The 16,751-nt window shown below is 34.4% G+C and overlaps 1 protein-coding gene across 1 annotated transcript in view; it reads left to right on the forward strand.

Annotated features, from left to right (window-relative positions):
- STAG2 (stromal antigen 2) overlaps nt 1-16,751 on the forward strand; it is a 130,131-nt gene that overhangs the window by 94,783 nt on the left and 18,597 nt on the right. The window contains exons 20-30 of the mRNA XM_044682722.1: nt 845-915; nt 1,478-1,565; nt 1,652-1,732; nt 2,760-2,852; nt 5,603-5,777; nt 7,481-7,620; nt 8,630-8,731; nt 9,186-9,334; nt 11,246-11,374; nt 13,997-14,202; nt 16,364-16,381. Coding sequence (XP_044538657.1) covers nt 845-915; nt 1,478-1,565; nt 1,652-1,732; nt 2,760-2,852; nt 5,603-5,777; nt 7,481-7,620; nt 8,630-8,731; nt 9,186-9,334; nt 11,246-11,374; nt 13,997-14,202; nt 16,364-16,381 — 1,252 coding nt within the window. The remainder of the gene's footprint in view (nt 1-844; nt 916-1,477; nt 1,566-1,651; nt 1,733-2,759; nt 2,853-5,602; nt 5,778-7,480; nt 7,621-8,629; nt 8,732-9,185; nt 9,335-11,245; nt 11,375-13,996; nt 14,203-16,363; nt 16,382-16,751) is intronic.

The following is a 16,751-nucleotide window of genomic DNA, read 5'->3' on the forward strand; positions in this document are numbered from 1 at the left end:
CCCCCATCCCAAGCAAGAGTTATGAGGCAAAACAAAACTCTTCCATTGGCCTTGTCTCCCCCTCAAAAAAACTCTCTCAATTTGTAGACTTGACATGGTTGGTCATTGAATTGATCAAAGTTCATAAGTCTTTGAGATTGTTTATTGCATTTTTTCCCCTTGTTCTCATGTAACTATATTAGTTCATAAAAAGTTTCCCCAGATTTTTCTCAAACTGCCTCCTTCATCATTTCTTATAGTATAATTATATTCCATTACATTCATATACCATAACTTGTTGAGCATTTCCCTAATTAACTTCTCTGCCTTAGTTTCCTCATCTTAACCTGGTAATGATAAGAATAATAGCTAAAATGCATTTTTTTCCTGTTTGCAAATTTAACCTTCATCTCTCTGTGCCTTTTAATAAATACCTTTTCTCCTTTTACATGGATTTAGGACATATTTCCTTAAGAGTGTGTTGGGACATACGTTTGTTTTACTTGCTACAATACCATTTTCTTTATTACTCCTCCTTTAGATACTTTTAGGAACCTGCTTTTCTTTTCCTTCCCCCTTTCTGTTTTGCATTAACATGGGGAAAAAAGTATGTCCATCCATTTCTTTGTCTTCCCTAGTGATCCTTTTTTTGTAATGTATCAGTGATATGACACTAGTTCATCCTTTTTGCAATATCTCTTAAATGGTGGCAGGCCTTGAAACAGGAACGAAAATTGAACTGTTCTGTCATTGCTTTCCCTCTCATATTTTTGTCTATCATCTGGGTGGTGGTTTTGCTTTGAATAGCTAATGCTTTTCCTTTTGTGGCTTGTAGTGGCTAACACTGTGCATCTAACATTTATAGGGAGAAGAACCTGATGAGGATGATGCATATCAGGTCCTATCAACATTAAAAAGGATTACTGCTTTTCACAAGTAAGTGTTCTCTTTCATGATTTATTTTACTGGGACCCAGGTGGTAGACTCAGTGATTGGAAGCTTCAGTGTAGCAGGTACACGTTCACTTTTCTAATGACCCTTACTCTCCCCAAATGGTATAGGCTGCTTTGTTTAGGTAGGCAGGTAGAGATTCCTTGGTCCAAGAGGTTATTATTAATTACTCCTTGCCAATAGTTGGATGACTGTAGGTTTTGAAGGGGTTAATAAGCTTTTATAACTTCTCTGACCCTATCAGTAAACTATTTATTCATATTGTGGATCTAGTGAAGTTTTTCTCTGAAAAATTTCTCGAGGTTGAAAAAATTTTTAATCATCATTACAATTTATCATTCTTAGCTATATTATTATTTAGACTTTGAATTTCAAAACTATTGGGAAATTATTTCAAACTTATGCGAGAAAATCAGACCTTAAAATATTGGTTTAAGAGAAATTTGTTATGTTGAGGTCTGTTTCTTGTTTTTATTTTGGAGGGAGCTTAGTGTGATGAATCTAACGAGTATTCCATTAACAATAACTTTCCAACTATTTCTTGCAGTACCCATGATCTTTCAAGATGGGATTTGTTTGGTTGTAATTACAAGTTACTGAAAACTGGTATCGAAAATGGAGACATGCCTGAGCAGGTTTGTATTTAAAAGCTGTATGTACAAGTTGGATTCTAAGGAACATGACTTTTTATTCCTAACTTATCATTGTTTTATTTTTATAGATTGTTATTCATGCTCTGCAATGTACTCACTATGTAATCCTCTGGCAGCTAGCAAAAATTACTGAAAGCAGCTCCACCAAGGTATGTGTTAATAGTCATGTTATTTAGTAGTTAAATGTTAGTACAGATTGTATAGAACTGTGGAGAAAAATGAATAATTATTCAAATGTCCTCTTTCAACCCATTTGCTGTGCATACTAGCCTAAGTGAAACGAGTCTTTCCATCTCTAGTAAATTTTAAATATTTTTAATGTGATTGTTGAGCAAAATTTTTCTTATTATATATTTTAAACTCATTCTTGGCTGTTGAATATAGGTGCAAACAACATTTCAAAGACAAATTGAGAGTAGTTGTAAGATAAAGCACATTTTGGTATGTATTACTCAGTAAATAAAAGAAAAATTAATGGAATGGGTAGGTAAAGGTGAAGTGTGACCTGCTCTAAGTCATTTCACCCTGTGGGCCACAATTTCCTCAATTTTAAAATGAAGATGTCAAATTAGATGTTGTAGATTTTTTTATTTGTGCTTGGATTGACCCTTAAGACCCAGTTTCCCAGTAAATGAGATTAGTCTTCTACTTAGTGAATTAGTGAGGTAAATTAAATAAATTAATATTTTTACAAATAACAAAAAGCCTAGCAAGCTACACTAGCTCATTATCTTAGCTTAAAAGAAAAGGAATTAATATAGAGGAAACTACATTGCTAATAAACACCATTAATGTTCAGCCCTGATTTTCGCTGGCCTTTGTGTTAAAAGAGAATTGCCAGATCTTAGTAGCTTTTCTGTATTACAGAATTCTGGAGTGCTAGAGAATACTATCCCCCGAAATCTGAGATTTTGTTTCATATCGTTAAAAATAATCATCTGTGATACTTTTTTCAGGTACTTTTAATAAAGAAGAATGATAGAGCAAAGGAAGGCACTTGTCTTTGTTAATGAATGTTTGATATTTAAAAGCATTTTGATAGTATGACAGTTGAATTTTTTTTATCTTTTATAACTTGATTCTTGTAGAGTTAATATGCCAGAATGTCTCTGAGAATGATTATCGAGAAAACAGAAGGACTTAAAAATAAAATTATTATATATAATTATTTTATAGGAGGACCTACTTCGTTTAAAGAAACAAATGAGGGTGTTCTGTCAGATTTGTCAGCATTACCTGACCAATGTGAATACTGCTGTTAAAGAACAGGTTAGTTTTGTTTGTTTTGTAAATAACGAGGTCATTTGGATAGATATTACAGATGCTATGTTGTTTGGCATGGAATTAGAAAGCTGAATAGATTTTGGAATACATACCGTTTTGTAATGTAATGGTTGTTCAAATGATTAGGCTCAAATATGATAGAAATGTAGTGAATTTGCTCTGATGTTTGTCCTTCTTCATGAAGCCTTCCTTTGAGAGTCTAGTTAACAAACATTTCCAACCGTAGAAACTAACTTTTAAGAGTTTGTTGATAAGCAATTTTCTTGGGGTTTTGAAAGTATGTGATTATAAAAACCATATACTTGAAGTATGGTGTAGTCTTTCAACTCTAATCATTTGTTCAGAGTTCTACCTGAGTTTCTAGGAACACGTTATTGTTCTATAGGGCTATATCAGATTGGAATTGCCCAATGTTGACACACATTTATAATGACTATTTTTGTTTGGGAACAAAACTTCTACTCAAGTGGGGATGGGAAGCAGTATGATGAGAGCCTTTTCCCAGAAGAAACCCTTTGACATAGTTCTTAGCTCTGCCATAGGTCCCTGTTCCCTACCCCCTCATAAAAAAAAATGAGACAAAGTCTTTAGGTATATGCAATTTTGTGGTTAAGAGGACATTGGATACCTTGAAAGAGCTGTAAATGGTCACTCTGCCCTTGTGACACTATTGAATAAAAAATGGATACTCCCAGGCAGCAATCAGGAGTGGATTGTCAAGGAGAAAGGAATCCCACACAGTGGCAATGAGGGCCTCATGCCTGACATAACTTTGGTCAAGTAGTCGTTCCACATATGATGTATGAAAGTTAAATATTCTCATATTTTGGAAACATGCTATACTTTCAAAAGGGCAGTTATGATATTGATTGAAAAACACCAGTGAAGATTTGATACCATTTCTTTGCGGATCCTGTTGACCCTTCAAAAGCCTTGTAAGAATAAAATAATTTTCTACTTTCCGACCAGGCGGCAGGAAGTTAAAAACAAAGTATTACTAGCTCCTCTTTTTCTTTAGCTATTTAGCTGACTTGTCCAAGGGTTTGATAAAAGTCCTTTGAGATTGTTGGTTGCAATTAGACTCATACTAATCTCTTTCCCCTCCCTTCTAAATGTCATATTGAATAGAGAGGAAAAGGGTATTGTGGTGTTCATAACTTGAACAAATAGAAGTTTTTGAAAGTTGCTGGCTACTCTCTTACCTTGTAATGGAAACATTTTGGCCAGTTTTTGGTTATCCAACTTTCTCACATCATTCTTATAGGATCCAAACAGTTAAACAAAATACTGTCATCCTGTCTTTCCAAGAGCTTATTTTGGGGAACCTGTGACAGATTGGGGGGAACTACTTATTTCTTTAACTGTCATGCTGACATTTTAATCACAAGATTGCAAACATTGCCAAAACAAGTTCTTTTAAATTTTCTCTCATTAACCCACAACTCTTTAATTCAAATGCAAACAATTACAAAATGCTTTGAATTTTTGTTCTTTTAAATTTTCTGACAAGCTTCAGTGACTTTACATATTTTTTAGCAAGAAAGTGTAATGATGAGGATTTTCCTTTTTAGCATTTTAATTGCTGAAAAGGTAGTCTCTGAAACTATAAAATTAATTTGGATCCTTTCTATTTGAGTAGACAATTGGTGATTGAGAACTAATCTTCCTAAACTTATAAAAAGTACACACAATATGACAACCTTCCTGTTGACTATATCAGTTGCTTTAATCATTGTTTTCCTGCATTAACCTATATAAATCTCATGGCATTTCATCTGACCTTTTGGAAACCTTTTGATCTGGCGACATAAGATAGTTATATTTGACTCATACTGCTTTCTGGATACAATTTCCTAGCCTTGCCTCTACACGTAGATTATCTCTGGTAACCTATCTTTATTACTCTATAAATCCCCAATACTTTCCCATTAGACGCTTCTCAATAATGTAACATTATCCATCCTCATTGCCTCTTCCCTTCTTAAAATGCCAGAGAGACGGGTTCTGTAATTCAATCTCCTCTTTCCCAAATACCTTATGACTGCTGTCTCCAAAGCATGCCACCCTATGCAGCATGCCCTTTGATTCTGGGCACCACCTCCCTAAACTTTTTTAGCCAGTAATTTTTCTTTTTGGTCAGTCAACAGGCATTTTAAATAAATACTAAATATGTACCCAACACTGTGTAACAAAGCCAGCCTTAACGGTACAAAGAAAGGCAAAAGACAGGCCTTGCTATCAAGGAGCTCACAGTAGCCAGTAATTTATAATACTAATGAGATTTACTATCAAGCGGCAGTTGTGTACTATATTATGCAAGATTGTACCAGAATGCTATATGCTAGTGCCTTCCTATCCCTTTTAGTTTGTTTGTACATAGTTGTTCTTGCATTATCTCCCCCCTCAGACTGTAAGCTCCTTGAGAGCACAGGCCAGCATCTTCAGTTCTTAATAAATGTTTGACAGATTGACTGACATTGAGATGGAGAAATATTTGAAATTGGAATGGTTAGTTTTTCCAGTTCTGTCAAACACCTTTAACGTGACATATTTTTGCAGAACATAAGTATATTCCTTACATTTCACATATTTAATTGAAGCGTACTTGTATTTGCCAACATTTGTCACTTGTCAGTTCTTTAAATTTATGTTTAAATTGTTTGGGAATTTTGTGTTGGGTAGTAAAAACTAAGACAGAAATATTGATTTATAAAATATTTAATTTCTTTATACAGGCCTTCACTATTTTGTGTGATGTATTGATGATCTCCAGCCATCAGATTATGTCAGGAGGACGGGACATGTTAGAACCACTTGTTTACACTCCTGATTCTTCATTGCAGTCAGAATTGCTCAGCTTTATTCTCGATCATGTCTTCATTGACCAGGATGATGATAACAATAGTGCAGGTAATTTTCTTCTTAATTTAAGTTCAGGTTTTTAAAGTGATACTTACTGAAGGTTTTGAACTATATGTTTTGGAAAATAATAATCCCAAATACATGTTGCTCAAGTGCTCTGATTTTTTTCCATTAGGACCCTTTTACTAATCTAAGTACTTTAAAATTTGTGAATTCCAATAAAATAATATAGTCTATATATCATTATTTCTGAAAAGTAATTTTTGCTAGATTTCTTTTAAAATGTATCTCTTGATACTATAAATAAGACTAAAATAATTTCCTGAATTGGTTTCTGTACTATTCTACAGAATTGCCAAGATAATACAAAATGTTTTGGGGGGGAAAATTGTGCTGAATTTCTCTATTTAACTGAGATTTCATAGATGATTTGATTTGTTTTTTCTTCCAGTCTTTTTAAGTTAGGGTAACATGATGATTTTATTTCTCATGTTTTTGATGTTCAGCTCTACTTAAGAGAGAACTTAACACCAGCATGTTCATAAACATGTATACCTACAAATTATTGTCAGCTGGAGTCTAAAGATATAGGACCGCTAATAACAAACATAATTTAGAATTTTCTCAAACAATTTATGATTAGGGTTCGCTTCCACAGAGATCATAGAATATGTGTGTATTATCAGCTTTTTGGAATACATTTGGTAAACTGGAATCTGTTTAGAGTAACATCCTGTACAGTGGAATTTTGAAATTAGAAAGACCCTCAGAGATCATCTTGTTCAGATGTCATAAAGTTAGAGAATCACCATATTAGTAAAAGATCTAAGGTCATTTTAGCCTAACTCATATAGCTCAATGCAGTTCTATACTTGACTCACTGTGGAGCTACTTGTGGTTGTTAATCCCTTAGTTTAGGTACTATTCTAACAAGCTTAATGATCTCTTTTCCATCCCACAGCAGATTAAAAGTCTTAAATTAGAAACAGGAAACAAGGAGAAACAAGTGCTGTTCTTTAGACATGCTAACATCAGTGAGAAATGGCAATTCAACAACATGATAGGAGATGAAGGGTCTCTAGAAATCAGATAGGGACTTAAAAAGAAGAAGATAAATCTGGGATGGTTTTACATATGGACAAGTTGCTTTATATGTATATCTCTGGCCCTAGTCATTTTATTTTGTATAGTACAATAATCGGTATGTGTAATGGGATCCTGAATCATCAAAACTAAAGTATGTTCCCTATGTTTTGTTTGTAAGATATGTAAAAAACTCAATAGTTCAAGATGAAAAAAATGCTCTCTAACGGTGCATACTAATATCAGTTCTATAAGAACAAACTGCAACCCTTTTTTTTTAGGAGTTGGTCATCTAGAGCTGGTATGCCATGGCACAACTTGTGGATGAGCCTCTCTGTAATTAAGGCTGGTCTTTACTGGGACCATTCTTAAAGGCTTTCGGGCCTAGGACCTGCCAGGCTCTGCCAGTAAAGGTTGAGAATCCTGGCTCACCTCCATGTGACAGTGAGACATCACAAGAAGGATTTGAACGGAAGAGTGGGTTTGAACTTAAATGTTGTGGAAAGGTCACTGTCCTTTCTCCAGCAGCTTTGTGAAAAACTTGTGTTCCAAGGGTTTTCTTCAATCCCTCTCTTTTTTGAGCATATTTTTCAGTGTTAGGTAAAATTGTAATATTGAGTAAATAGCTTTACAAAACCTCCTAGTTTAATTTTTAGGCCTTTTTTCAGATGGACAGCAGGATGATGAAGCTAGTAAAATTGAAGCACTGCACAAGAGGAGGAATTTACTTGCAGCTTTTTGTAAACTCATTGTATATACTGTGGTGGAAATGAATACAGCTGCGGATATTTTCAAGCAATATATGAAGGTAAATATGAATATATATGACAGAATATTTTTCAGATTTGGAGAATGACTTGAAGTCTGCCTTGATTCCCCCCCCCCCCCCCCCCGCCCCGGCCCTTCCTCTCCCTTTGTTGTTGGGCTAGAACTGACTTGCATGTTGGTACTTTATTAAGTAAATGATAGCATTTCATGGAAAAGATTTTTGGCACTTTTTTTTTTTTTTGAAAGCAATTTGGGTTTTTATTTTGTAAGATTGTAGACCTTATTGTCAGTATTTTGGAGTCTGGTCTGCAGTCTTGCAGGCCCAGAAACTCATTTTTATCTTATTACTCAGGGGTGATCAGGTACTAAGGGAATAATTTATGCCAACCAAATTCACAAGAGGGATTTATAAACCAGAATGCCAATTTATTAATTTACTGTGGGAAATACATTACAACCAGAATACTAATTCTCAATACCCAGAGTACCCCAAGCTAGCTGGGAAACCAAATTACAAATTTAGATGGTTACATTTTAAGTATAGAATCAATGCAAAGGGAATTGGATAGTCTTATGAGGTACTTAGGCTGTAATAAAGCCTAGTTGATTTCTGTTCCCCTGTTGAATATACCTTTCTATTGATCAGAATTTTCTTCTTCACCAAATAGTTTGTGCAAAATGCTTCATTTCTGTTCCCTTTTCTAGATTCCTGGGTAATAAGCAATATTTCAATTAATCATAGACCATCCACTGACCTTGGATATAAAGTAGTTCCATGCATGTCTTATTTATTGTTTACAATAATCTTTTCTGGCTACGTGGGGCATCATTTGTTCCCATTTAGCAGATGAGGATTCTGAGGCTGGGAATTTGTGGCTTTCCCCAAACCACAGAACTAATTAGTGGTAAAACCAGCGGGAGATTACTATTCCTCTGATGTAGGCACTTCAGCTTTCTTTCCACTATCCTTTGCTATCTGTCTACCTATGAATCACAAATGTTTCTTTATGATGTAAAATTCAGTTAATACATGCAAATTTCTTTTCTAGTATTACAATGATTATGGAGATATTATAAAAGAAACAATGAGTAAAACAAGGCAGATAGACAAAATCCAGTGTGCAAAGACACTTATTCTCAGTTTACAGCAGGTAAGAATGAATAATTTAAAGTATTTATTGATTCTTTCAAAAACTGTTTAATATTCAAACTGAAAAACCTCCCCCCTTAACAAATCACATACCTATTTGCCTTTTGTATAGATTTAAAAACAATTGAGAACTGCAATAATCCCTTCTTGTTTGATAGCTATGGATAGATATAATTAGTGTGCTGGGCTTTGTTTCTTTTCTTTCTTTTTTCTTTCTTTTTTTAAAAAAATATTTCCTTATTCATTAGGAATTGTGTTGAAACCACCAAGAAATAGTTTTGCCTTGGCTTAACTAAAAAGATTTAAAGAGGATAACTAACGCCAGCTTAAAGTGCTTATTTATTAATTTATACAATATTAAATATTTATTACAGATTAGGTATAGAAGTGTTTATACTAATTATTAATATTAGCAACCAAAAAAAACCCCAAATGTTTTCTTTGATTCCAAACAGCTGTTCAACGAAATGATACAAGAAAATGGGTATAATTTTGACAGATCATCACCAACATTCAGTGGTATTAAAGAACTTGCCCGACGTTTTGCTTTAACTTTTGGACTTGATCAGTTGAAAACAAGAGAAGCCATCGCCATGTTACACAAGTAATTTCCCAATATTTTACTTGAATTCAACTAATCATAATGGCTGACATTAATATAACCCTTTGAGGTTTATAAGCGTGCATATTCTTGTTTGTTCCTAACTACACACTTGTGAGAATAGGAAATTCCAGTATTGCCCTTATTTTATGGATTCTGAGAGGGGAAGGGGAGTCGCCCAACATGTGGTAGAGGCAGCACCAGAATCCTGGTTCATTGGCCCCCAACCTAGTGCTCTTTCCACTCTTTGCTCGGCCTACTTCAGTTTGAATCATTGTGAGAATATAAATAATTGTTGGGCTAATAGCTAATACTTTAGTGTATGGACTTGTCTTAGGATTTTAAAAAATTGGTCTAGTAATACCTCAATCTTGAAATCAAGATCTCTTATAAAATAAAATACACCTCAAAGCTTTTTAAATCGTGGGAAATAGAGATATATACATATACAGGCATGACAGCAAATAACTTTGTACAGTTTCTATTTCTTGTTATGGGAAGATAAAGAGTGATGATCATAGGCAATGTTGGGTGGTATGGGGAGTTTCTTTTGTGTCCTTGGTAGCTTCTACTTTGTCATAACTATTTTTCATCCTGTGGTAATTATATCCCCCCTTATTTATGATCTTTTGTCTTTATAAAATAGTATATGATGTGATATTAGTTGTATTATATTGACTAAGTAATTCTCAATGATTTATCTAATGCATAAATACTTTTACTTTATTTACCTGTGATTTTATGCCTATATATTAAAAGACTTTACCCATACCCCCTTACCCCCCCCCCCCCCATTAAAATAATTTTAGAAATCACAAAGCAGGTCAAATGATATTCTGTGTTCGGCAAAGGTCCCCTGCAATTCCTGATTTCAGAAGTACCCTCTTCCATTCCCAAAATAGCTTGTATTATTGTCAGTAGCCTGTTTTACCTTAAGAATTTTTATTTCCAGCTACTAGTTAATCCATTCTCTTTTCCAAGCTATGCTCCTGAGTTCCCAGAGCCCATAATGCTTGTATTTTAGCTAGTAATTCTTTTCTTCCGGTAACCCTGAACCTCTTCTCCTCTTCTACCCTCTTTGACTATATTGCACTTTTCATTATCTTAGTAAAGTTACTGAGTATGTGTATATATTAAGTACATCATGTTTATGTAATTGGAGGATCTCCTCTTCCTTGATAGAAGTGTTGCTGCACTTCCAGGTGTCACTGCAGGCCTTGTGGGAACTTCAGTTACCCTGTTGTTGTACTTCTTGTTCAGTTAGTTACTGCTTTTTTGTCAGCAGTCATGTCTCTATTGAAACCCTAGGAAGTGATTTTATCATTCAAAGTAACATTTCTACAGCTGGTTTAATTGCTTTATTTTACTTTGGATTTGTGATTTCATCAGTGTTGGCTACTCTTGACTGACACAAATGCAGATTATTGTATAACCTCGCCATGCATACTGTCTATTCCAGTGGAATTCTTGTCTATATCCTTCCTTACATCTTCCCCTTATAGCCTCTGAAGGCTTTCTTATGGGTTGTGATACTATCCTAACATTCTTTAAATGTTGAATGTTCATTTGCTTAGGAATAGTCTACTATTTGGGAGGATTTGGGTTCTTTCCTAGGTGAGATACTAAGGACATCCCAGAAGTAATGTAATTAATTATATCATGCCACGTCTATATTGCTTTTAGCAAAGTTAGAATATATATGACCAATAAATAAAATAATTGCTCTTTCCTCACTTGTCACCCTTCTTTCATCCACTTCTTATTTATATATCTGAATCAGTAGACACCAGCACAAATCCATTCCATCTAGCCATCTTGTTAGTGGAAAACTTGTCCAGATAAGTCTCTTCCATTCTATAATATCACATTTGAATGACAATCTTTCAGATAATAATTATGTCCTTTTCTTTCTAGGGATGGGATTGAATTTGCATTTAAAGAACCTAATCCACAAGGCGAAAGCCACCCACCTTTAAATTTGGCATTTCTTGATATTTTGAGTGAATTTTCTTCTAAACTCCTCCGACAGGACAAAAGAACAGTGTAAGTGTTTAATATCCAACCTCTTACTAAAAAATATTCAATTTTATAAATTCAAAGGCAATATTTATGTATTTTATGTTTCCTCCTTGCATTGAATTCCAGGATGGCACAGGCTTAATAGATTTGAATAACAGTAAACAAAGGAATGCTTGTACCTTACAACTATTGGAACTGTACTTTGGAGCATTAAGAATATTATTGATATTTTTAAACAAGATTTTACTTGCTTAGTATTCCAGTTGAAAATGTTAAGAGAGGTTCTTAAGGTTTGATTCCAGAAATAGTATCAAGTAAAATTTAATCTTAAAATCTCTTCTTTTAAAATTTGGATATATATCTTCCATCTTAAACTCAAGAACTATGTATTTGTTCCAAGGCAGAAGAATGGTAACGGCTAGGCAATGGGGGTCAAGTGATTTGCCCTGGGTCACACAGATAGGAAGTGTCTGAAGATGAGGTTTTAAACTTAGTACCTCCTATCTCTAGGCCTAGCTCTCAGTTCACTGAGCCACCTAGCTGCCCCCTGGACATAGTCTTTAAAAAATGCAGTGGCTAGCTATGAACAACTAAATTTTCTTCACTCCTGGTTTTGTGGGAAAGGGACTAAATCATTTACATGGCCTAATTTAGAGAGACTCTTGTGGATAACTCGGGTGAAGCAGTATCTTCTCTGACTTAACCTTTCTTTCACCTGGAGAAGAGTGTATGATATTGATCCAAGAATCAAAAATAGTATTGTCATATTAAAATCTCAAGTGACAACTTCTTTCTTTTAAACTCTTACCTTCTGTCCTAGAATCAATTCACTGTTTTCAGTTCTAGGGCAGACAAGCAGTAAAGGCTAAACAATTGTGTTAAAAAGGGGACTTGCTTAGGGTCACACAGCTAAGAAGTATCTGAGGCCATATTTGATCAAGTAATGATTTTTAGAGCCCTTCTGTGCATACGTGAAAGAGAAGACTTGAGTAATCCTTTACAGTATCTATACAGTTGGAAGTGATTAGTTATTTTGCCTTGGTACTGTGCTGTCTTCCATCGAAAAATGGTTGAAGTAAACTTAGACATCCAAGGAACACTGGACATAATAGACTCTATTGTGTATTATAAACCCTTGATTGAACCAAATTGCTTAAACCTGTTATTTCTGTATTTCAATGTAATGATCCTGGCTTAATTAAGAAAACAATGAAGAAACTGAGTGGGTTATTAACCCCAAGAATTTTCTTGGGGGAAAAAGATAATAAATCAAGAAAAGATTGTATATTTGGTGAATTCACATAGTTTGCTTTAATAGAGCAGTGTATAAATGGTTTTCAAGAAAATTTTTTGAAATGTAAACATGACCATAAGAAAGAATTTTATAAACAAGATTTTGCAGTTGAAAAGTGAAATGTGTGGTGCCAGTTAGTTTATTTTAGCAAGCTCTCCCTATCTCTACTTTTTCTAAGTTTTTAGGAATTATGTGATAAATCATACACACTTAATTTTATTTTATTTGGAATCATTTGTAACAGTTATTCTCTTTTTAAAATATTTTTTAAAGTATTTACCCATGGTTACATGATTTATATCCTGTCCATCCATCCCTACACCCCCAACAAGCAATTCCACTGGGTTATACGTGTATTATCATCCAATACCCATTTCCATGTTTTTAATAGTCATCTTTTAAAACCCAAAACCTCACATCCATATAAACAAGTGATAAATCATTTTTTTGTGCATGTATTTCTACTCCCACAGTTCTTTCTCTCGATGTGGATAGCATTCTTATCATAAGTCCCTCAGGATTGTCCAGGATCATTGCATTGCTATTAGTAGTAGCAAAGTTGATTACATTTGACCATTCCACAATGTTTCACTTTCTGTGTACAATGTTCTTCTGGTTCTACTCATTTCATTCTGCATCAGTTCGTGGAAGTCTTTCCAGTTCATATAGAAATCCTCCAGTTCATCATTCCTTGAATAGCACAATAGTATTCCACTACCATCATATACCATAATTTGTTTTTTTCCCCCATTCCCCAATCAAGGGACACCTTGTCATTTTCCATTTTTTTTTTTTACCACCACAAAGAGCATGGCTATGAATATTTTTGTACAAAAACTTTTTATTATTATTATCTCTTTGGGGTACAAACCCAGTCGTGGTATTGCTGGATCAAAGGACATGCATTCTTTTAAATCCCTTTGTGCATAATTCCAAATTGGCTTTCAGAATGGTTGGATCAATTTACAACTCTACCAGTGTCCCAATTTTGCCACATCCCCTCCAACTTACTGTTTTTCCGTACTGTCATATTGTCCAATCTGCTATGTGTGAAGTGGTACCTCAGAGTTGTTTTGATTTGCATTTCTCTAATCAAGAGGGACTTAGAACAGTTTCATGTGATTATGGATAGCTTTGATTTCCACAACTGAAAACTAACGATTCCTATCCCTTGACCACTTGTTAATTGGAGAGTGACTTGATTTCTTATAAATATGACTTAATTCCTTATAAATTTGAGAAATTAGACCTTTGTCAGAGATTTTTGTTATATAATTCCTTCTCCCCCCCCCCCCCCATTTTGTTGCTTCCCTTCTAAATTTGCATTGGCTTTGTTATTGCTTCTCTTTTAGGTATGTTTATCTAGAAAAGTTCATGACCTTTCAGATGTCACTGCGAAGAGAAGATGTGTGGCTTCCTTTGATGTCTTATAGGAATTCTTTGTTAGCTGGAGGTGATGATGACACCATGTCAGTTATTAGTGGGATTAGCAGTCGGGGATCAACTGTGAGAAATAAAAAAACAAAACCAGCTACAGGAAAACGAAAATTACCTGAAGGTAATTATCCTTCCTTCATTAAATATCCCTCTTTCCGTTCTTATTACCCATGAAGACATCAGTAGCTTTTTATAGTTAAAGTGCATTTCAGTTTTGATTGGGCAATTAATTCTACTGTTGTACTGTTCAATCAAAAAGTTGGAACAATCCTTTGAAGACTTAACTTGTTTCAACTGACTTCCCCAGTAACCAGAATGGGAACCAGGTCTTCTAGTCCACAAATTACTTCATACTATAGTATACTATTGTACATGTATGCCATGAAATGTTGATCTGTATAGACTTCTTGGTCTTATGGTTCATATTCCAAATTTTAGTTTGATCATTGTGGATGTGAAGTTTACACTTATTTATACACACACACACACACACACACACACACACACACACACACACACACACCACACATAAATAAATTAAGGATATTGTATATTATAGGAATACTTACTCCTAGATAATTTATTTTATGGATGAGGATACTGAGGCTCAAGTAGCTGAAGTGACTTGCCCAGGTCACATAGCCAATAAATATAAAACCACATGTTTAACCTACATCTTCACGTCCTTCACTATACCATTTGTGCCTTCAGCCACTGGAAAAATGAATGAATCTGGTAGTTTGGAAGTTTAGGCTATAGGGCTTCTCCTGATGAAACCTACTTCTAGAGCTTGCCTTATTAATTACACTTGTCCTGAATTTGGCAGCTAGCATCTAATGAATAGTTATTGACATGAGAAATGAAGTATAATATAGTTCTATAAAAGGAATGCAGCAGTGATATGTGAGCACTTCTAGCAATTTGCTGAGTGTCTAAATACTTTATTTAATTTCAGTATACCTCTCCTCTTTAAAATGGGTTGCTTTTATTTCTGATAATGGAGGAGAGCAGTGACCTAGACAATAGAAATACCATTTCTCTGGGACTTTGAAAGGAATGTTTGTGCTTAAGTGATAAAGTAGTTTTTATCTCTTATAGTACATTGTGTGGGGAAATTGTGCCAATTTTTCCATTTGATATTTCTGATCATTATATGCTCTTAGAGCCCTGAACAGTTTGTTGGGCCACAGTAGGCCAGATCAATGGCAATTTATAAGTTTTCATTTTCTATGGTCATAGACAAGGTGGTCTATCTCTTTTTTTTTTTTTTGTTCAAAATGTTGATTGGAATCTTCCTATATTTTAATAGTAGAAACCATATTCTCAGGTTCAGATAGCAAATACTCATTTTGTGTATTTAGCATTGTTTAATGTAACACTGGTGGGAGTGATACCATTTTTATATTGAATCTCTTCTTTCTGTAGTCATCTGAAAAATTTTGATAGAATACTGGATATGTTTTCCATACTTTTGGAATGTGTGGGATCCTATGTATGGGCCTCCCTCATTAACCTTTAGTTCTTTTTGACTCCCAAAAGGACATTTTCCTTTGATGAAGCCATTATTTATAAAGGCATGCATTGTAAGCTTTTTGTGGGAAGCCACTCTTTTTGTATTTGTATGCTTCAATGCAAAGTGGTAGTGTGTTGAATGTCTTGGTGCTTTTCATTAGAAGAGAACATTTTGGATAACCTTTGAAATTTTGGAAGTATACATTGCTAATTCTTTGGGACTCTTTATGTGTTAGAATTATTGTTATAACTCATTCTTTTTCTGTTTGAATGTAAAATAATTTTATTTTGAGCTGCCGGATATTTCATCTTCATATACTGATGGCATGGTTATCTCCTTTTATGCCTCACTTAATACTAAGAATGAGAGTATTTTCAAGGCAGTTTTTGTCGCTTCGTTTATGGAATCATAAAATTTTAACACTTGGATGGACTACATACTCTGGATTATAGTCTACAAGATAACATCCTGCTCTTCTGAATTCTGAAAAAAAATGCATTTTTTCCTTAATAAAACACATTTTTTTTCTTTTTTGCTATCAGTTATATGACTGCAAATATGTGGTCTCCTAGTGAATATATTTTGTGAAGACCTTATTATCAGAGATGCTCTTGCTATTTATTTTCAGACTTTGCTCACTTGATCACTTTTTTTGTTAGTTGGATTGGACATGGCTTTCTTCCTATCATTCTGTCTTCCCATCTTTTAGATGTCTTGAGAAATCAATTTTCTTTTCTTTTTTTTTTTAAACCCTTAGCTTCTTTCTTAGAATCAGTACTAAGTGTCAGTAATAGAAAAATGGCAAGGGCCTGGCAATTGGTGTTGTGATTTGCCCAGAGTCATAAAACTAGGAAGTGTCAGAGGCAGATTTGAACCCAGGATTTGTGTCTCCAGGCCTGGCTCTGAGAGTCAACCTAAAATTGTGTCACATACTGCACTGGCCTCCTCTTTATTCACTTGGTGTGGTCCATCTGCTTTTCTTTCTATTTTTTTTCCCCTCAAGTCCTTTTTGTTCTTTTTCATGTAGTTTGTGATAATGAGTCCAAATGTGTTACCTCCACCAATGATTGTGAAAAAGTAGTCTTTTTCTTTCTTTCTCTCTCTCTCTCTCTCTCTCTCTCTCTCTCTCTCTCTCTCTCTCTCTCTCTCTCTCTCTC

The sequence above is a fragment of the Gracilinanus agilis genome, chromosome X (assembly GCF_016433145.1).
Source record: "Gracilinanus agilis isolate LMUSP501 chromosome X, AgileGrace, whole genome shotgun sequence".
Taxonomy (NCBI): Eukaryota; Metazoa; Chordata; class Mammalia; order Didelphimorphia; family Didelphidae; genus Gracilinanus; species Gracilinanus agilis.